Below are 22,888 nucleotides of genomic sequence, written 5' to 3' on the forward strand. Positions count from 1 at the left end.
TAAAAACTTAACTATTACAACCAATTACAAAAAAAATAACTTCCATCTTAACCCAAACCAGATAAAGTGGTCCCAACCACAAATCCACCACTACGGCAAGGGAGGCGTGCCCCCCGCACCCCTCCCGCTGAATCCACCACTGTAATAATTTAAACGTATATAATTTGATATGCTTTCCAGACAGCTCTGCAGCCTCGTATACACTCTAGCATATGCAAGCAGATAATTTTCAGGGAACAAAAAAAAAATTTGCTGTATACCTCTAACAATAAAATACAAACGGAAAACCGTTCCTACGTTTTTAAATTTTTGTACGCTACATTACAGAAAAAAAACTCACAAAGATCCCATTAGTTCCTCGCGTTTTATTACTTGTACAGAAGTTGATAATATATTTTGTATATTCGCTCATTTTCCTTAATTTTTACAATTTAGTGACCCTTTTATTATTTCTTTTTTTTTATTCTAACAAATTTACTTGTTTCTAATCTTTGTAACATTATGACCCAAATACCTGCATATATTTTTTTGAAGAATTTGATAAAATGACGGTTATTCATTCTGTCAATTTAGCTTTGATATTTCATGCAGTTTTAAATAATTTGCTGTTTTAACAATTTTTTTACATGAAAGAAGAATAACATCTTAACATCTAAGAATAACAGCTTAAATTGTGTCCATTTTAACGGAGAACTGTTGGTGTATTGACAAAAAGAAAGGCTAAAAACTTATAATTATTTTTCAAAGGTAAAAAAAATCAATTGACGTCGGAGGTACAGGAGCTTATTTTGCATTTTCTTTGTGCGTAAGACCCCTGAGATACACGTAGGCAGGATATACTTCGGCGGAGGGAGCGAGCGACTTTATCGGAGGAACAAAAATTCGACGTTCGTGGTAAAATTTGGATGGGGAAAAAATAGGATTATGGGGTTCCCCAGGCATACAGCCACCTTCCCTCCTATTTATACTTAACCAAACCACTACCTAATTACGTAAAGGGATGCTTAAAATATAGGTGAAACAAAAATTTCATTGAAGCTATTTAAATTTGGATACTTCTGTCTCAAAAACTACTTATGGGGACAGTTTGTAATTACACCCTATGAATAGAGATATCAAAACGGAACAAAGCAAATAGAAGAGAATTAAGCAAAACTGAAAAATACAAACCGCTTATCACTGGTTGGTCGATATTAAAGTTTATATGTTCTTTGGGTTTAGATTCAGGCTTTGCGAGCACATGATTACCAGCCGGCTTCACCACATACACTTCTTCACCATCAGCAGTAGCTTCAATAGTAATCCCAAGATCATTTAACAGGCGTTGTAAACATTCTATGGATTCTCTTTCATTGTAAATAACTCCAGAATATATTAATAACACCATATTTACAAGATCTTCGTATCTGAAAAAAAACAACAACAAGGAAATAGGCTAGACAAGCGATTCAAAGAGTGGGTCATGATGGCACCATGTCGTCGGATAATGTGTCCAGGTCACGATTTGTAAAAACAAGAAAAAAAATATTTATATATATTTTTTTTGTACATCGGTGAGACACTAGGAGTAATATCAAAGCGTGTATTTGCACTCTTTCATATAGCTTTTTCGCCAACGCGATGCGCTGTTAACATTGCTAGGCGTCAAATCCTCCTTACATACTTCCCATCCATTTCCCAGCTTGACTATTTTCCAAAAAATATGCGTTTCCCGAATGTCATCATTATTTACCGCCTAATTTTTCCTCACCGGAAAAAAAAGACAGAAAAAACAAGGTTCACATCATTTACTAAAGTTTTAAATGAAAATAACTGTTAGTTCTTTGAATTACTTACATTTTTCTTGTACAATCTTACATGGGCTAAAGTGAATACTGGCTTAACTCGAGTCAATATCGAATATAACGAAGCTTGAAAAAATTGGAAGTAGCAATGCAAGCTCCTATAAAATTAAGTTAATTACAAGAAAGTTAATCCAAATCAAGTTATTTACAAAGATAATTAACTAATTTCGTTAATTACAAAAGATTCACAAGAAAGAAAGAAAAAGATCTGTAGAAAGAAGTATATAGGTTAAACAAAATTACATTACATAACCACTGTACATCAAGAGCACAAAGGTAGCCAATATGGTGGGAGAGAATGTTAAAGAAAACCAGTTTTGAAAAATTGAGAGGTGACATAGAAACTCTCCATTATTTAACATAGATCCCAGTGTCCTTCAAATTTGTCAATGTTTAGAGAAAGCCACAATACAAATCTCATTTTCTATTCCATATTGAACTTCCGCTATATGAAACAAAATTTGGTGGTGTCTACGATATCTGAAGTACATTTTGGCCAAATTGAACATCTTTCTCTAATGATTTAAGAATATTTCATAGCTTATGCAGTTTTTTTTTTCATATTATATGGTAATTACCAATAATTTGGGGCATTCAAATTTTTTAGCTACTAGTAAGGAGTAAAATAATACTGAACTTTTTCTGCTTAGGCTCTTTCTCGGTTAAGTTAGACACTGTAGTTCATTTTGGGGAAAGAATGGAGAAATCAGAGCAACCTGGACATTTCATGAAATGTCGAGCTCGAAAGAGCTGCTTAACGCATGCTTCAAAAGAGTGGATTTTAATATTTGCATCTGGGTATATACATATATGATGAAAATGAGATTTTGTTTCAGAATGCAAAAACAAGAAAAACACCTATATCAAATATAAAAGCAAACTCGAATTTAACAATTAAAGCAGAGTTATTAAATTTAAAGGCGTCGACAAACTATATTAAAAGAGCATTACATCCTTCAATCCTCTAAAAAGTGTAGACAAAATATACGAACACACTAAATTTGGCCAAGAATTATAACCATGAATCGTATCAGAATCAGCACTATGGTGTGGAATCAGATTCAGTAACGCAAATAAAGAAAAATGACATTGTTCCAATACTATTTAAATAATTAGGTATTATTTCTAATCTCTAAATATAACCACTAAAGACTATTTGACATAATTTTCCCGTCTAGTTCCTGAACAGCAAAGAAACTGGTACTCAGAAATAAGACCATGTTTATACGATATATTTCAATTTTGAAAATGATTCTCCTTTGAAAATCATAGGAGCATGTGTTAGAATGACTAGAGTGTCTTCTCACTTCCTGTGTGGCCGAGAGCGATTACAAAATTCGCTCTGAATTTCTTTTAGACATATCAAATTGACCTTTACACCAATTCAATGGATCCAACTCACTTTTATTTCACCACAACTCATTTCCATTTCATTCACGATTCATTTTTTTTTTCGTACAAGATTTGTTTACTAGTATCCTGCACTTATCTTCTGAAATGTTTATTGACTAGACAAGTAGCTAAAGAAAAGGCAAGACGAGGGGGTTAGAAGGATAAAAATATACAACGTACTTTCTTTGAGGAGGGCAGGCGAAAAAAGTATCCCCCTTTCAATCAAACGTAAATTCTGATTCCCCTTACCCACCCACAAAAAAAATATTCCTGAAAGGTTTAACTCGATGTCTTTGTCAGACTATGCATAAAATCCGTGACCTTTAACGAAATTCATTGACTGGAAATAATTTCTATAGTGAAAAGTGTTGGCCGGTCTAGAGGCTTCAAGCACAAAAAATAGGAAGAAGAACACTAAGTCTCTTATGAGCATCTAAAACATTACTGAATCTATCAGTATGAATACCCCGGTTGCCCATGAACAATTAAACTGTGACTACTTCCAGATTAATGATTGGCTGAGTGTTACGGGCAATTACCACTCATATAAATTATCATACTATTTTATCAAATTATTATCTGTCCTTCTTCCAAGTAAGTTTTTCAGATATTTTATATAAATTTACAAACTCGATTAAAGGAGTATTATACACTGTCTGAAGAAAAAATAAGATAAGGTTGTTAGGCGGTAATCCTTACTCAAACAATCTCGAGGCGCCTCTTCTTGGTCGGTAAAATGATGCATAAAAGCAAGGAGATCGGAGGACCTCACACGTGACAGAAGCCCCAAATAGCCGATCATGCATTTGCTGAAGCCGGATATCGAAACTATTTCAATGATAACGTTACTGGCATTCGGATCCAGTAATACAAGTCTTTAGATCTAGCATAATAATTAAACTAGATTGTTCGGATACAGCAAAAACTGGCCTTTTTTGTAAAGCTGTATCTTTCAGCAATGAGAGTTCAATATCAGCATTTTTAAAGTGAGATGCCTTTGTATTTTACCCTTTTTTTGGTGCATGTATGAACTAGAACTTCAATCTTCTATCAGTCGATGTATTTCAGAAGGTGATAAAGGGTTCTAAAATTTATGAATTTGTTTCATTACAACTAGGATCCATGTCCATCTGGCTTTGTTTTTACTTCTTACTCTCAGACTTTACCGGGAAACTGCCCTACAGATGATAGGAAATTCATCTTACAGCCATTTTCTGGCTTCACAATTATAATCGAAAGTAAGCGATTCGATAGTCGTGGGAGCCTCTATCTCGAAGTTTTTTTTTTTGTAGAGCTTATATAAATAAGCTCTACATTTGTGTTTTATATAAATAAAACACAGCGCATGTATTCCAAAATTCGGTAACTACTAAGATACATTACAAATATTGCCAAGTACTATATTTTGCTTTAAGTGTACATTTAATCCTTGTTTCAAATTGATTTGCTTTTTGTCTTTTTTCCTGGCTATTTTAAGTCAACGTTTTTCCTGTTTACCTCGTCTTCAATAAACCCTTGATAATCAGATCATAGTAGTAAAATTTTTCTTCCCACCGAACTAACTCTAATTCTTTTGCATTTTTCTCATTGAGTCTTGTTTTATTAACTATAAAACTAAGGAAACCTTGGAAATTTTTTCCTAGTAGCGTAAGAGAAATGTGGCACAAAACCAAATTACACATCCAGCACGAACACACTATACATGTTCCCTCATCAGCATAAATATACCAGCACATATTTTTGTCCGGCGGCGAAAACACTTGCAAATCACCTGACCTCAAATGCGGTAACGATCTTTTAGCCAATAAAAAGTATAGTTAGTCAGATACTTCTTATAGAAAGACAGTGACAACAGTATCTTGATTTCTAACTCATTTATGCTATCAGCACAAGAGCTTTTTCAGTCAATCAGTCTGTCAGAAAAATTTAAAATTCACACAGTAATATATGAGCCCCAAATTATACATATGTTAAAAAGAATGAGCATTGCAAGTGTAGAATATATGCACAAATTAAATTTGTAAAGAAAAAAGAAAAAAAGAACTTACTCATAGTCAGGTAAGTGAATTTGGCTCAATTCTTCATCCTCGTGTTCAAGCAAAAGTGATCGCAGAAAAACGCTGACTGCGGACAAATATACTTTGTGTGACTTGACTTTGCGTCCATCTTTGCATATCAATTCGACATCGGTGAAGCTATCCGTTTTCCACAAATCAAAATATCGCATAGCTTTTTCGTCAATTTGCCTGAGGAAAAAATGTTAAATAAGAAGCAATGAACATACAATATTTTTTTGAAACGATTTTGTGCGATTTTTTGGAACATGTCCAATTGGGCGGCAGTTTAAAAAAACAGACATTAAACTTATTGAAATATTTCAACAAATGTTAGAAACACTACAGGAAAATTGAAGCTTACTTTTTTTTCTGAAACGATATTTAGAAAAAGTTTCAACTCAGAGGTAAAAATCGTTTGGTGACTAAGGAACGGTGTAATTTCTGCTGCAACAAGACCTTTTTCCAAATATTTTTTTTTTAGTAAACCTTGCTTTGATTTTCCTTTGCTTGCAATTTTTACATATTTTAAAATGCATTTTTCCAGAAAACATCTGCCTTTTTTCGTGAAGATAATGCAATTATACCACTACGGTTTTCTGTATCTGACAATGTGGAGCAAATTTGACAAGTCTTAGGAGTCAGTAGATCTTGAAGCTATGCAAACTGGAATCAAATAATAAATATATAATTAACCACGAATAAAAATATACAATATAATAATGCAACATATCAGTTAAATACCTAAAAATTACTACATGCTCGGAATTTGCGAAACCAACATTCGTTCAATCTAAAAAGAAATCACATAATTTTCTAGTAAAACCAAGTTTTGGAATTGAAGGGTTGGATTGAGTCATTGATTACCAAATTTACTCCCAATATGTCCAGAACGTCTACTGTTGGTCTCAGCTTTTATATTAAGGTTTTTCAATTAAGAATAATATAATTCCGCCGAGAACATCCAATGTTTTTCTTTTAACATATTTACCACTAATAACAATCATATCCAAAAATATGACTATTTTGTTACCATATAATGTTACCGTATCCAAAATTATGCTTCGAAGTTCAACTTAGATCAAGTCTGGCGAACATAGGCTAAGTCAGGATTCATTTCAGGGTCTTCTTAGGTTCTCTTCAAGTCCTGAGCAATCACCAAAATATGAGTTTACATAACCCCAATACAGCATATTAAAATAAATTCCTTACACCTGCCGCATTTTTGCAACCGAAGTTATACGCCTGCCATATGTTCAAAAGACAATATACTGATTAAGTATAAAAAGTATATATATATATATATATATTATATATATATATTATATATATATATATATATATATATATATATATATATATATATATATATATATATATATATATATATATATATATATATATAAGCTCTAAGGGGCCTCTCCGGGCCGCTCTGTTAGTCCCCAGGGGGCGACATGGGAACGCCCTACAGATATGCAGGGTACCTCCAAAGGAGGAACGGACCAAGGGGGGACCTTGTTCCTTGGGGTCCATAATAGAAACTGGGGCGCCCTCACCCAGGGCCATAAATACAGGTAGAGGGGGAAGAAAACATCTCAGATGTACACCCAACAGGGCCCACCGGCGTGTCCACACGTTCCATGATTTACAAACCTTCTCCCAGTAATGGATTAAATTGCATGGTGATACAGAACACCATCGTGGGAAGATCCTCTATAGGAGGCCAACTGCAGCAGGGCGTAAGATCCAGATCTATGGACAATGGCCTCTGCAAAGGGCTACCTCGACGCTTTCGGGGTATCTGTAGGACTGGGGACCTTGCAGTCAACTCAATTCCCACTTGACGAGTGGCACCCAACAAGGAAATTATAGCCTAGCAAACGAAACAGCATTCGCAAGGGATTCTGATTAATGGATATTTCTTCTGGGCTTGGTATCTTTTGATAAGATAAGAGATAAGATAAGATAATATTTATTTGCAAAAGACTATCACAAGCTCTATAGAGCCGAATTCGCTTTATATGTCAAGTAAAAGCTAAAAAAAAAAAAAAAATCAAAACAGTACATTAAGTCAAACACTTAAAATTAAAAGGAGTTAAAAAAGCAAAATCATCAAAGATAAAGGGCAAATCAGTAAACTTAACAATTAAATTACAAAAACATTGCAGTAAATAAAAAAAGAATAAAAACGGCAATAGAGGAAAAGGGGAATTTGGCAATTACATAATAAGGTGTTCCAGAATAAAGGTATAACACTTTTGCGAAACCTTTCTGTAACAGCATGGATCGGAGAGTAAGTTGGGATTGCTAAGGAGGCTGACCGGGGGAGTCGGAGTCTAATGGGATTGTGAAAATCAGGGAGTAATTCCTCAGTAAGGGGATTGGAAATGACTGATTTAGCGAAAAGCAGGCAAATTTTTTCCCTCCTTTCTTTTAAGGTGGTAATGCGCGCAGCTTTAAGGAGGAAGGAGTATGGAATTTTGCCTTCTTTGTAAATGATCCTGAGCGAACACTTTTGGACCGACTCGATTTTGTCACTAAGTTCATTTGAAAGTTGCGAATGCCAGACCGGACATGCATATTCCAACAACGGCCTGATAAAGGATAAGTAAACACGGAGGGAATGTATCTTAGGACAATTAAATTTGTTTAGTAGCTTAAAAATGGATAGTGAAACACTTGCTTGTTTAACAATGTTGGAAACATGTGTGTCCCACTTAAGATCATTAGAAATTGTGACACCAAGAAGCTTAACATGTTTCACTAGCATTTCGCTTGGGATCGGATCGCAAAAAGCAGGAGTAGATTTCGAGAAGTTGATTGTCATTATCTGTGATTTAGTGGGATTTACTGTCATATTTAGATTCTTGGATTCATCCGAACATTGGGTTAGGATTTGAACGGGGCCACTTTTAATATTCCTATGACATACTTCAAGGATCGACAAGTCATCAACATATTTCCATCTTTGGGGGAATTCCTTGCCAATTTCATTAATCATGACAAGAAATAATAGTGGTCCCAATAAGGTTCCTTGAGGTATTCCACAGTACCACACTTTCAGGCTGAAAAACCTCTTCCTAGCTAATTTTCCTACTATGGGTTGGCTCACCGTTGTAGCATAAAATTTATAGGCATAAATATATAATGAGTCAGAGGTAGGCTGTCTAAACAGGATTTTGACTCTTGTTGATAAGAGCACCGTCAAGTTCTGGAAACCATGTTTTGACCAAGATGGGCCCAGAATTGCACTAAGTCTCCATTCGTACGGGAGGTTCCAGGGACTTCTTGCTGTTTGGTTCTATGTCGGCTAAATCGCTTCGGTGTAGACTGAGAAGATATGATGACCCCCCGTCCTGCACTAATATCAGGGATCATTACTTTTCCTGGGGCCAAAATAATTTCAATGATTTAAAAAAAAATGAAAATTGGAACTTGGAATGTTACGACGTTAAAAAATGACTATCATATCGGCATGTTGACTGACGAATTGAGATGATTAGAACTGGACTTATCAGGAATTTCAGGAACTCATATCCCAGGGATAGGAAGCATGAAATTAGGTGATACAGAATTTGTTTACTCAGGTAGGAAGGATGGGGTACATAGACAGGGAGTAAGGCTCATGATGAATAGGGAAGCTGCTGTCTTGTTTAGAATGGGAAAGTATTAATTATAGAATACTAATTGCTCATTTTATTACTAAAAAGTTCAGAGTATCAGTTATAGTAGTACATGCCCTTGTTGAACCGACTGACGGAGATACTAATGAGTCAGATGAATTTTACTTACTGTTACAGGAGCAAATAGACAGGGTCCCATGTAGAAATATGGTATTTTTACTAGGAGGTTATAATGCTCACGTCGGTAGAGACAGGGATAGATGGCATCCTAGCCTAGGTAAATTTGGTGTAGGAAAATAAAGTAGCAATGGCTACAGACTTTTACAATTTGTAGGTATAACAATCTAGTTGTAACCAATATGGTGTTTGGTCATTAACGGCTAGAAATGATTCTAAACTGGTTTCAACTTAATTTTTTCCAGCCAATAATCAGGAAAAACTGTTACAAAAAAAACTATGACAAAAGAAAAACGTACGGATAGTTTGAAGCTTTGTCAAAGTCCTTCCTACTAAATTTGTTGCTGGCAAATGAAGTTGAGTATCTAAGAAGCAAAAAGCTATTGTAAATGGCAGCACATTCATCATATTCTGTTTCCACCATAGTTGTTAAACTTCCAAGAATCTCTGCTGGTTTCATGTCCAAAGGAGCGCAACTAGCCACAAAATTACACACTGATCGATAGGGACTTTCGCGAACGGCTCCGACAGACGGAACTAAAAAGATAAAGCAAGGAAATCCACAAAATGAATAACTGTTTTTACTACTAAGAAGTAAGGTTGTAACTTGTTCGGGAAAAAAAAAATCAATTATAACAGTTCATTTTTGGCTCCCCAAGAAACATATACAAGAAATTTTTTTTGCATCCACCGAAGCCCTCATTGGTACAAATTAAATCGTCTCAGTTTGTGCCTCATTGGGCTTTTTGTAGTTGGCTATTTTCTATTTTTTTTTAAGTTTTGAGTCTTCTGGACAGTCTTGCCCGGGAACTAGAGCTTAAATGAGGTAATTTGGTATTTTACCAGAAAAGTAAGACACTATCAGAGCTGATACACAACTATTTCAAAAAGCTACAAAGGAATTTCAATGACACATGCTGTATAATAGGTGAAGAGGCATAAGCATCAATTTCTTTTCGATACCGAACTTAATAAATGAAGCCGTTTTATTTGAGAAAATCACACACACAAGATTTTTATTCAATCTAACACTATTAGAGATGTTTAATATCAATTTCAGACAAAAACTGCGATACTAAAAGGCTGCAACCTTGAATTAATGAAAAATTTTGTCGGTAATTACTTTGTGCACTTCAAAGTCCTGGCTTCTAACTTTGCACATCTAAAAACATAAAAGCAAGCAATCAAAATGAAGGATCGCCAGATATAAAACATGGTCCTTGGTTTCATCGAATCATTTTCCAGATTTGCTTAGAAGCCATGGATCGGGCTAATAGTTTTGAATTGGCTGATGTTCACTTACTTATAGAGTAGTTAAACAGCATCATAGCAATAGATGAATCAGCATATCTTGAATCATTCAATTGTCAACAAAGTGTCTTACAAGATTCTGTTTGCTGTAAAGCACGATGTTCTAATTTTAAACTGAAATTATTCAAACTGAACATTATTTCAACTGTTTATACTTTAGTAAGCAATAAGCAGTGATACATTATGGAATGTGCATTAACATTAATAGACCATTATTAATGATGGCAAAATAAATTCCGTACAGTCTACCTAAACAGGTTGTCGTTGTCAATAACTGCTGGCGAACCAATAATTTCCGCCTCTGAAAACACCCGTACTATTTTATACAACAGGTACTCCAAGCCAAACTAGTGTTCCTCATTATACATACACTCAGTAGATCCTGTTAATGTAGTCCCATATTTTATACTAGTTTTTATGACCTCTTTGTCTCATGGATAGTAGATCGAGCTAAAATTTTCAGGTTTTTTTTAGAGTGTCAGGGCAGAGGGACTTCAAATTTTGTGTTGAGGAGCAAAATATTTTTCTCCCAGTCCCAACGAAAGAGTATAGGTACATTTTGTTTTATTTCCTATGCCTGTCAAAAAACAGCTTCAGCTGCTGGTTACTTTTATGGTTAATCAATTTTTGTTTTTTGAATAATTTTGAGCACCCAGTAAAACGAGAAAACCTAAACTAATTCCTGCATGCATGAGTAACCCTAACGATGATATTATCCTGCCTTAACCTTAACCTATAAAAAAAAACACAATGAATGTGCATTTTCAGTTTAATATACAAATTTTGATATTTATTCCTTAAAATGTTAATAGTATCTTATGGTTGTTTGCTGTGGACTAGTTCTTTTGTGTCACGTTCTAAAAGAGTTCAAGTTTTGCAAAATAAAATTGTTTGTGTCTTAGGAGATTATGTGAGACACGGTTATTTATAGTAATTTCTGTTCGTATTGGGTTTCATTTATTTATCGATGCTGATTTGCGGTAGTTTTAAACTTGTAGATAATTGGATTTTATTTTTGCTCATTTTTGGTTTAATGGAGTTTTTTACTTTTGGTTAAAAACTTATTTTATGGAAAAAGTTTTTTTGATTAATTTCTGTTCGTTTTATATTGACATGGACTTTCAGGGAAAAAGAAAACAATAGTTTAAATCTTTTCGGTTTTTCATTATGAGTTTAAAGTTTGGCCTGCTATTTGTATGCTGGAGAAAATTTTTCAATAATTTTTAACAAAATACACCCTATTTAAAACCTGGACATAAATAGTAGTGTTTTATTTAGTTTTATACCCCCTCTGGTTGACCTGAAAAATAAAAATTGATACCATTCGTAACAAAAGCTATCTATGCTCTTTACAGCTTGGATACACTTACACTTTTTAGATTTAGTTAAATTATAAGAGCAGAAGTAGCAATAGAAGTAGCCCCGAAAGCTTGAACATAATAACCTCATTCAATCTTGGCACATTACTGAGATGTCTTGTTGGGAATCAGCATGCACATAGTGCTTTTTTATTTAATTTTAAGGCAACATTTAGTTTTTAAAATAATGGGCAAACTGCATAACTGTGGGGGGTTGCCCTACATAATAGCCCAAGAGATAGAATTACAAGATCGTTGAGCTATGCTGAAAAAAAATGGCTATCTTGAATTTTAATAGCAAGTGTTTGGAAAAATACGAGCTAAAGAGGAGGGCTGCTTGCCCTCCAATCACTTTTGACTCTTAAAAAGGGTACTAGAATTTTGTATTTACAATCAAATTATCTCCTTTGAAATATAAATGATAATACTTGCTCTTATGGATCAGCGCAGCCTATGATATTGTTTATATGCCCTTTTAATACTTGCATGCGTATAGTTTTTTTTTTATTTTAATTGGAACTCCCCCTAAACGCTTCAACTTAATGCATTTAGTGTCATTAGTTACAGTAAGTATTAGTTACTATTATAATAATAATAGAAGCAGTAGTAGTTTTAGAAGCAGTAGCATATGATGCAAATATTGTCTTCTGGTTAGTTCAATATCCCCCACAACAAGCATTGTAAGTTTCAATTTCTCACACGAAACTGTTACTAAGATATTGTTGATATGCCCTTTTGACAACCTACATACGGATGACAGGTTTTCATCCATACAACAGTTAGAAATATTTTGGAAATATTCTCTATGAATTTCACCTTTATGCCCTTAGATACAGTTGTAATAGAAGTCACAGCACTAGTACAACAACTCACGTTAATACAATTAGCCATTAGCCATTGCTATGATATTGTCGATTTGCTCTTTCAATAACCCGTATATTCATATACTTCTTGAAGTTTTTATCTTAGCGTTCTTAACCTTACAAGTAGTTGCGACAGAAGTAGTAGTTGAAGAAATTGTAAGAAATTGTAAGAGTAGTAGTAAAACTAGTAAATGTTACAGTAACAGAAGTTTTTGTAATAGTGTGCACATATTGCCTATTTATCAATTGATCTACCCCTTTGAGTATTCTCTGAGAGTTCCAACTTAATACACAAATCATTTCTTAATATACGCTATTTTGACAATCAAAATGCACAGTGTCTTTTGTTAATTCAAATTTGCCATTAATATTCTCTCAAACTTTACCTTCATAGACTTGGCCTAAATAATACTATCCCCCGAAAGCATAACATTGGCATCCCTAAAAGCATAATTACTGAACCTTTCAACAATACTGAAAAACATTAATATCTCAAAACTTTGTTTGGATGTTTGTTATGGAAAATGATGGGCGTGGGAGGGGATTTCTCTCAAATAACTTTGATTATTAAAAAGGGCACTATAACTTCCGATTTAAAATCAAATGAGACTCATCTGAATTTAATATGACCATCCATCCCATAAAAACTTTATATGCCCCAAGGACACGACTTAAAGCCCTTGTCCCAGGGCTCTGGGGGGTTGTGCCAATCCTGGAGGCATTGTTATATGTTCTTTGGACTACTTTAAACAAAATTGCCATCACACAATTTCAATCAGATACATTTGGTGAAGAGAGGAGTAGTTAGAGGGTGGGGGGCTAGTTATTTCCATCACTATTGACTCTTGAAAGGGAATTAGAAATTCCAAGTTCAACCAAATGAGTCACCTCTATAAGGTTTATACAACCATCCCTTCCATAATAACCTGAAATGTCCCACGAACATAACTTACGAACCTCGCCCTCAGGCTTTGGTGGTTCGTATCGACCTCAAAAGCAGGGTTATATCGTCTTTGGACTATTTTGAATAAAAGAATTGTCTAAAAATATCTATTGGATGCATCTTGGGAAAACACGACGTGTTTGTGTGTGTGTGGGGGGGGGGGGGGGTAGCTGCGCTTTTATCACTTTTACCCCTAAAAGGGCACTAGAACTTCTGATTAACAATCCAATGAGTCACCTCAAAGCATACATGACCACCCTTTCTGTAAAAACCTTATATACCCCCAGGTTATAGCTTAAAATCCCTGTCTTGAGAGCTGTAGGGGGGGAGGGGGTGTTGTCTTCCTCAGAGACATTATTTCCAGACCCTTCAACTACGATGAAATAAACTTTTATCTCCAAATGTTGATTAGAGTCGTTAAGGGAAATGATGAGCGTGGAGGGGGGGGAGGGTTGATGGCTCTCAAATCACTTTGACTCTTAAAAGCGACACTATAACTTCCAATTTCAAATCAAATTAGCCCTACCTGAAATTTATACGACTACCCATTCCATAGAAACCATATATGTCCTCATGGCATAACTTACAACCCTATCCCCAATGCGCTGAGGGGCTGTGTCAACCCTAGAGGTAGCACTATATGTTCTTTGAACAATTTTGAAGAAAGTCACTATCTCATAATTCCAATCACATGCGTTTGGTGGAAAGAGGGGTTCTCGAGGGGGGAAATGCCCTCGGTCACTATTGAGGCTTAAAAAGGAACTAAAAGTTCCAATTTTCAACCAAATGAGCGTCTTCTAAAGTTGGACCGCCATCCCTTCCAAAAAAAAACAACTTAAATGCCCCACGGCAAAACTTACAACCCTTGTCTCTAGGCTCTGATGGTTTGTATCAATACTAAAAGCCTTGCTATACGATCTTTGGACTATTTTGAATAGAAACTGTCTCAATTTTTTTTATTCGATGTATTTCGGGAAAAAACGACGTGTTGGAAGGGGGGCTGAGTGTCTTCCTCAAAGGCAAATTTTCGGAACCTTCAACTACCATGAACAAAACTCCTATCTCCAAATTTGGATTGGATGTATTTGGGGAAACGATGAGCGTGGAGGGGGGGGGGGGTTACAACCCTATCCCCAGGGCACTAGGGAGTGTATGTCAACCCTAGAGGCATCGTTATATGTTCTTTGGACTATTTTGAGCAAAATCCCAACGTCAAAATTTTAATCAGATTCGTTTAGTGAAGAAGAGTAGTCAGGGGGGATTGAGGGCTATCTGTCCTCAATCACTTTTGACTCTTAAAAAGGAACTAGAACTTCCAATTTTTAACCAATTAAGCCTCCTCTAAAGTTTGTAAAAACATCCCTTCCCTAAAAACCTGGGGACTAATGTCCCCAGGACATAAGTTAAAACCCTTGCCCCCAGGCTCGGGGGGTTTATTTCAACCCCAAAAGCATTATTATATGATATTTAGACCATTTTGAATAAAATGGCAACATCAAAATTTCTATTAGATACATTTCGGGACAATACGACGTGTGTGTGTGTGGAGGGGGGTAGTTGGCCTCCAGTCACTTTGAGCATTAGAGCTTCTGATTACCAATCCAATGAGCCCTCTTCAAAGTTTATATGACCACGCTTTCTATAAAAAGCCTTTTTTGACCCCGGGGCATTTGCCCAGAGGGCTGGACGGGATTTGTCGTCCTCAAAGACATAATTTCCGGATCTTTCAACTACGTTGAACAAAGTTGGTATCTCAAAACTTTGATTGGAAGTCTTTGCGGAGATGATGGGTGTGGGGGGGCATATGCCCTCCAATCATTTTTGACTAATAAAAAGGGCCCTAGTCCTCTCAATTTCCAAACGAATGAGCCATTTTGAAGTTTCTACGACAATACTTTCAATACGAACATTTTACAATCCAAGGGCATAACTTACAACCCTTGGCTTGAGGGTCGTGGGGGGGGGTGTCATCTGTCCTCCTCAAAGCCACAATTTCCAGACCTTTCAACTTTGTTGTACAATATGATGATAACCAAATTTTAATCGGAAGTGTTTGGGAAATGATAGGGGGGGGGGGGGGTGCTTTCACACTCCGAAAGCTTTCGACAATTAAAAAGGTCACTAGCACTCTCAATTTTCAATGGAAGGGGGCCTTTTTGAAGTTTCCACGACAACACTTTCTATAAAACCATATATTCCCCCAGGGCATAACTTACAACCTTTGCTCTGGTGGCTGTAGGGGGGGGGGGGTATCCTCAAAGACACGATTTCCAGACCTTCCAGTCACGTTGAACAAAATGGCTATCAAAAATTTTGATTGGATGTTTTTGAGGAAATGTTGGGCATGGGAAGGGGGTTTGTTGCCCTCCAATCGCTTTTGAGTAAAAGGGCACTAGCCCTTTCAATTTCCAATCGAATGAGCCCTTTTTTAAGTTTCTACGACAACTCCTTTGATACAAAGTACCCTGGTCTAAGACCAAAAAAAAAATAATAAAACAATACATTGTGTCAACATCGTCCTTTACTTAGGCAGCGCTAGCGCTACCTATGATAATACTAAAAAGAGGACACCATGTTTATCCTGTAACTGGCTGGGAGCTATCGACATAACCGATTATATAGTTAGATGATCTGAAATATTAAAAGAACTTCGAAAAAATAGTACTTACTGTGATGTCTACAAAACCGAATTTGAGGAGACGGTGACTGCAAAACCTTTCTGAAATGGTTCGCGGTAACACCTCCAAACTTCTTCAAAATATGGATAAAAATACTTATAAATCGAGTTGTCAATTCGTCCGTAGGTATTACAGGTATTTGCAGGAATACTTCATTATTATAGCGCTTTCGTTTACAGGTCGGTATTATACAGTCAAATTTTTGTCCATAGTTTTTCCAGCACTCCAGAGAATAATCTCTATATAAACGGAACCCGTTCCAGTTACCAATGGCACGTCCCGTCTCAGGACAACGTTCCACCGAAAAGGTTTCTCGTCCATGCTGATCAACCATTAATGCTGGCACTGGTGGGCCACTGACTAGGCTATCAGGACCCCATGCTTGTTGAGCAGTATTATCATCTGCTTTTGGATCTTGATGATCCTCGGGTCGCGAAGGTGTATCACCAACATAGTATATGAATGTATTTACAGGTTGCACTTGACTGTAATCAGTGAGAAGCTGAAAAAAAACATTTGGTAAGGAATAGGTAATGGCAGCACAACACAAAAGTATGTTTTCAAAATCTTTTTTTGCTGGTTGTGCTTCAAGCGAGCCAAATTACTCATTCTGGGGATTGTCATTCATATTTTTAGGTCAAGCATTGGTATTGATCTGAGCCGCTTTTAAATACATGCATTTTAAAGGCATAAAAATCGACTAAGCAAAATCTTCCACTTCCAAATGTTCAGCTAGTAAACACAAATTTAAAGCCATGCAACAGCAACACATGTACCTTACATTTACCATAGGGGTAAACCGTAAAATACAGACTTAAGAAAAAATATATATAAGGGTACACAAACGCAAGATTTTCTCTTTTTCGTGTCCATTTTCTATTTTGAAGACGTCTGTTCTAGAAGGCCTAATCATGGGTACAAATTACACTATTTGACCGTAAATATATAAAAAAAAATAAGTCAATAACGTTTCGAAAAAAATTCTAGGAATAGGAAATTCATACTACAATCTAAACTTTTATCCTATGTTAACAATATCAGTAAAAAAAACAAAAAAGAGTTCTAAATCGATGAGTTTTCTCATAGAAGTTTTCCGCAGAGCATATAAACCTCCAAAAATTGGGCTTTTCTTACCTAAATTTTCTGAAAAAAAAACGAACCAACAACCACATATTTCTTTGGGGGGGGGGGGAGTTGGCTCCCCGTGCAATCACAGAATAGTATTTAAATGCTATGTTTCTCGATATCCCCCCCCAAAAAAAAATAAGAAACAGTTCTATTCCTGTGCATATCTCTGGATTATATCTGAATTCTTTTTAAATGTAAATACATTGTTGTTTTCACTGTCGATAAAGTCGAAATCGCCATTTTGTTCTCTGACAGTCTTTCTTTGGAGAAAGTTAAATAACGAATATAATAGTAAAGACGCACATTATGTCATCTTTGCTCCCAATAATCTCAACAGTAACGGTTTTAATCTGATGGGGGGGGGGGCAAGGTATACCATACGAATGTAAAAATGTAAAAAAAGGAATTTAATATCAGACGTCAGAAAAATTAAGGGGGGTAGCTACCCTCTACCAGTATCCTGGCCGAGGACCGCCACGGAATCCCAAGCATACAAAATCAAATTTACAATGGGCTGCACCCAACCACAACTTGGATGTGACAGTTCAAAATTTAGTTAAGATTCCTTCTATAGGGAATTTTTCAAGTTGCATCAAAATGTAGAAACCGAAAAAATTCTTACCATTTAGCTGAAAAGAAGCTGCAAAAGGGAGAAACCTGTATTTTCCTCTAAATGTAAGAAGCTTTCAGATTTAGCATGGAAATCCCTGATACCAGCCTTTAAATGGCGTATTTATAAAACAGATTCAATTTTTCCGGTTCAAAACTTATTTTTGTGATCAGCAGAAAAACCGTAAAATTGTTTTTTTTTTCTTTGAATCTAATATCTTTTTATGTATGAAGTGTGAGGACACCGACAAAATAAAATATGAGTATACAAATATGGAGCCACTTGCACTGAAAAAGACCGCCAAAAACATGTCTATGTACATAATTACCAGGGAGTCAGTTCTGTCCTTTGCTGTTAAAAGGGTGTCTCATAGTAGAACTTTCTTACAGGAGACCAGAACTGACAGATTCAACATTATAGCCTCTTGGGGTATTATTCTGGGTGTCCATTTTATGAGCCTTCATTAGCTAAGGAGATCAGTACTTCTTGGAGGAAAAGGTTTCCTAATAAAAACCTTTAAAAACGCGACAAATCAGGAGGTTTTGTAAACCTGTCCCGTATCGATAAGATGGATTGCTTCATTCAGCAGCTCAGGAAAACAGTTCAGTAAACATTAGAGAGGTTCGAGAGCAAGCATCAGTCCTGAAATGTTGCTGAAGGGTTTCAGCCCTTAACCTCTAAAAAAATAGGAGACCCGCAAGATACTTAAAAACTAATTCTATTTTTAGACTTTGGGCCCATTCAGCATGACCAGTGTTGGTCTCTTTAAGTCCATATAACAGGATCTATACCAAGGAGCCTGTTGAGGCTGTCTTGTAGAGACTGTGAACTTCCATCTACTGCAGCATGTTTGGCTGGCAGGAAGGCCGAATCGATCTACCTGGCCATTTCACCGTCAACTCAGATAAAACTTTTAAAAGAATAAATTAGTCACCATGTAAAACCTAAAACAGCCCATAATACTAGAAAAATCTCACCTGCTAGCAACAAAGTTGCTCATCTTCCACTCTAAACATTAACATTATTAATAGTAGACAATCTGTTTTGTAGAGTTCAGACACCAACAAAATTTGTAGTTGTCATGCAACAACAAAAACATACTTTGTGGCTGTCATGAAAAACCTACAGAGTATTAATTTTGCATAAAACAACAGAAAGTCAAGTTTCAAAGATCATTCTTCAATATCCGTACCAAACACGCGAGTTAGCAAAGCAGTGGTGTGTCAAAACTTTGGTGGTTGCATCAGTTTGTACAAAATATCGCTAGCACGCAATTCCAAAAAAGCGGACTAGCTCCACACACGCAAATTAAGGAGTGTGTCTTGGTTGAATTCCAGGCAAAATAAAAAAAAATGAAGGTTGAATTTCCAAAAGTTTTAGCTGCCGCGTTTAAAAATATTAAAAGATCAATAAAACAAGAACGAAAGGAAAACCAATGTTGAATTTATTTTTAAATGCTCCTGAAATTACATGATTTTCAAAGTCTAATGTAATGATTAATCTCTTTTTAATTGTTTGTTCAATTAAAGCAAAATCTGCTATCTTGAATTGTTTAATCAGTTTTTTAGGGGATCTAATGATCAGAGAGAATATTCTTTTCTTGTTGAATAAGCAGCATTTCTCAGCAAACCAATTTGGTCAGATTTTCATATTTGAAAGAAACAGTACATTCCTGCATTCATCAAATAACACATCAGTACAGGCTAAACAGTTATTAAAATAAAACAAATTACCCTAGATATATACAAAGTAGGCAACGGGTTCTGGTTGGTTGGCTCTCCATCAGCAAAATGTTTACTACACACTCTACTCAAGCTCTTGGGTTGCCATTTTTCCCCTTTTGATGTGTCATCCTCCTTTAACACCTTGATCCAGTTCTCTCTAGCCGCACTGGCAATTCGTTTGGATGGGAAAGCATACAGCTGAAAAGGGGGAGGACATGAGCAAGATTTGTGTTCTTCATTGTGAATGGTGCAATATTCTTTTTCCCACTCTTCCAAATTTTCAGAGGTGTTAGGGCAAAACCTTACTTCACACTTCGCCCCTCTTCTTCCAATCTCCTGTTTAATCCTGCAAAAATTAACTGGTAAAAATAGTTCTAGCTTAGCATTTGTCCCAGGCGTCAAAAGATTACCATCCGACACAGAGTTACAAGACCAACAGGAAGGGGTATCTGAAATAGCCAAAAAGTGCATTTTGAGACAGTACTTTTCCTGGAACAGAATCCTTTGAGATAATCACAGGATGGGGAAAGGTTCTTCCTATCCCTCTGATCAGGTAAGCCTAACAGGTTAATCATTAGCTATCCACCAGCTTGGAGGATATTCCGTTTTCTGATACTATAATAGCAACTAGGTAAAATACTTGCTACTAAAACGTCTTGAATAGAGGTAGCTTCCTTTTGAAAAGGCTGAAGCTTCCTGATTGTTCATGCAAATGGGGAAAGACAAATAATTTTCTTTCAAAAAACACAAATCTGGTAACAGGTCAAAACCTGTCTTTACTGCAGTCCTTGACATACAGAAAAAAACAAAAAACAATTCAATAATAAATTTATACAAATTAAAATAATAATTTACATGACATAATTATGTTCATACTTTTAAATCATGACATTGTACAAAATAGGAATAAAAATTTGTTCATATCTTCTCCAGCTATTTGGAATGATATACCAGCTGGTATTTAAAAGGCTGAATACATTGTGTAATTTAGAGTAAAACTTTGAAAATATTTATTAAGGTTGGCATGGTAATACTTTATTTTCATTGTTAATTATTATTTGCTATTAAGATTCAGAGAATTGCAGCTGTCCATCATGAGGCTTTTTGAACCTTCTCTAAGTGGTTGCGTGTTTATTTTACAATTTATTTGAAATTATATACAGCTTAAAGTTTATTTTGAAATTAGTAGTAAATAATACAAGCTAAGTTGGCAAATTTTTCTGCACATACTTGAAGATGGTAAGTTCTTTTGTTGGATTTGAGAAACTGGTGCTCCTTGGAAGGAATACCCACCTTCATGGGGTCAGGGGGGAAATTGGGGGCAGCTGAAGTAGTAGAAAAAATAATTATTTGAATATTTACATTTACGACACCTATGGCTATACAAATGGAATAGTTTTCTCAGGCATATGTTTGAGACCTATTGGCCTTGCTATCTGAGAAACATTTGATTATAAGAGACTTTTTTCTCTCAGTGAATGTTATGAATCCACTTGCCTTATGCAGGAACCTGATATGGTGTTTCTTATACCAAAGACAAGTTGTTCCAGGTCATTTTTTTTTGTAGTTTCAATTTTCGTCAATTGTCTTTTTGCATTTGCACCATATAAAGTGAGTCCATAATCTATACAAGGCCTTATATGAGATTTGTAAAACTGAAGTTATATCTTTTCATTACACACTTCTTTATTAACCTTATTTTCGTGTAACCTTTTGTATTGTATTTTGAATGTGATAGTGGTAATTTTTTTAAATGCTATAACTCTGGTTCCTCTGAAGCGATTTTTGAGAAAAAATTAACTATTTGTCTACACATACTGCCCCCACCCCCACCCAAAGCAATACACACGCCCTCCCTGATATGTATTCTCTGGAGGCTTCCTATAATGTAGGAGACAAAGACTAAAATTGCAATATAAGAGGGAAAAAAATATCTACAAAAATATGAGCATAAGTAGCACCAACATGATTAACAGTATAATAGTCTGTTTTTGTTAGAGGTATTTGAAAAGGTATAATTTAAACAATAGACCAATAAAATTTTATAATTAATAAAGGGAATTTAAGACCACATAATTCAACAATTCTAGAATTACACACACTCTTGGATACATCCTGTTACAATCATATACTTAACACATACACACATACACATAATTAAAGTATGTATGTGTGTCTGTGTGTGTGTGACACACACACATATATACAAAAAAAAGTTTACCATATTTACTTAAAAGGGAGTGAACTATTGGCAAATTTATTAGAATAAAGGAATCAAATGCAAAAGAAAAGAGATTGTTGTTATATTATTTTTTTAGTGAAAAGAATATGGAAGTTGCGTTTGATTAAGACAAGTCTAAAGATATAAATAGAGCAAATACTAACAAGAAGCTAGGTTCAACATACACAATGGACTTACTGAGGCGATGATTGGAATATTTCCTGATCCTGAACAGTGTTTTCCTCTTGAATTACTTGTTCTTTTTCAACATCATTGTTGGTATCGTTAACCTCATTTTCAACAGTTTCAAAGGCCCCAACAATTATATCTGGATCAGCCATACCAACAATTGAACAATATTCTAGAAAAAGAATAATCAGTTATGAGTCCATAAAAATCAAAAAAGTTATTATAACCTTCACACTGAAATGTCTAAATGATATAGTTTTACATATGGCCATTTTAAATGTCTATTTCCATTTACAACTTCATACTAAAAAGATTAAACTCCCTGGAAGCCATTTTCCTGGGTGGGTGTGCTTGGTAGAAATTAGAAAGTACCTTCCTGACCCTCATTTTTGGGTGTGATCCAACTCAGACCCTACAACTACAGAGGTGCATCAGTTCTGAGGGTGCAACAAAGATTTCGAAGCATTGAAAATCAAAGCATTTATTCAAGTTTTGCATTAAATGTTCAATTGATCCAAGACAAAACAGCATAAATTTATCATTTACAAAAATTTTTATAGTTTAGGTTTAAATATCTATTTTCAGATGGTACTCAATACTAAATCTTTGATGTAAAATTTTTTTTCACAAATCAAAGTAGATAAAATTTTCACAACAATAAACAATCAAGAGAGATAAAACTCTGTAAAAAGAAAACTTCAAACGAGACGACGGCCAGTAGAATTAAAAGACTAAAACAACATGAATATTTCGCCTGTATAAAACAAGGCGTC

The 22,888-nt window shown here is 35.3% G+C and overlaps 1 protein-coding gene across 2 annotated transcripts in view; it reads right to left on the reverse strand.

Moving 5' to 3' along the window:
• LOC136031689 (uncharacterized) overlaps nt 1–22,888 on the reverse strand; it is a 45,878-nt gene that overhangs the window by 17,855 nt on the left and 5,135 nt on the right. For both annotated transcript variants that reach the window (XM_065711373.1, XM_065711380.1), the window contains exons 2-7: nt 22,125–22,287; nt 19,715–20,051; nt 16,235–16,745; nt 9,390–9,627; nt 5,285–5,482; nt 1,171–1,406 (exon numbers count right to left, since the gene is read on the reverse strand). In XM_065711373.1, coding sequence (XP_065567445.1) covers nt 1,171–1,406; nt 5,285–5,482; nt 9,390–9,627; nt 16,235–16,745; nt 19,715–20,051; nt 22,125–22,267 — 1,663 coding nt within the window. In that variant the 5' untranslated portion in view covers nt 22,268–22,287. The remainder of the gene's footprint in view (nt 1–1,170; nt 1,407–5,284; nt 5,483–9,389; nt 9,628–16,234; nt 16,746–19,714; nt 20,052–22,124; nt 22,288–22,888) is intronic.

The sequence above is a fragment of the Artemia franciscana genome, chromosome 1, assembly GCF_032884065.1.
Source record: "Artemia franciscana chromosome 1, ASM3288406v1, whole genome shotgun sequence".
NCBI classification, from domain to species: Eukaryota; Metazoa; Arthropoda; class Branchiopoda; order Anostraca; family Artemiidae; genus Artemia; species Artemia franciscana.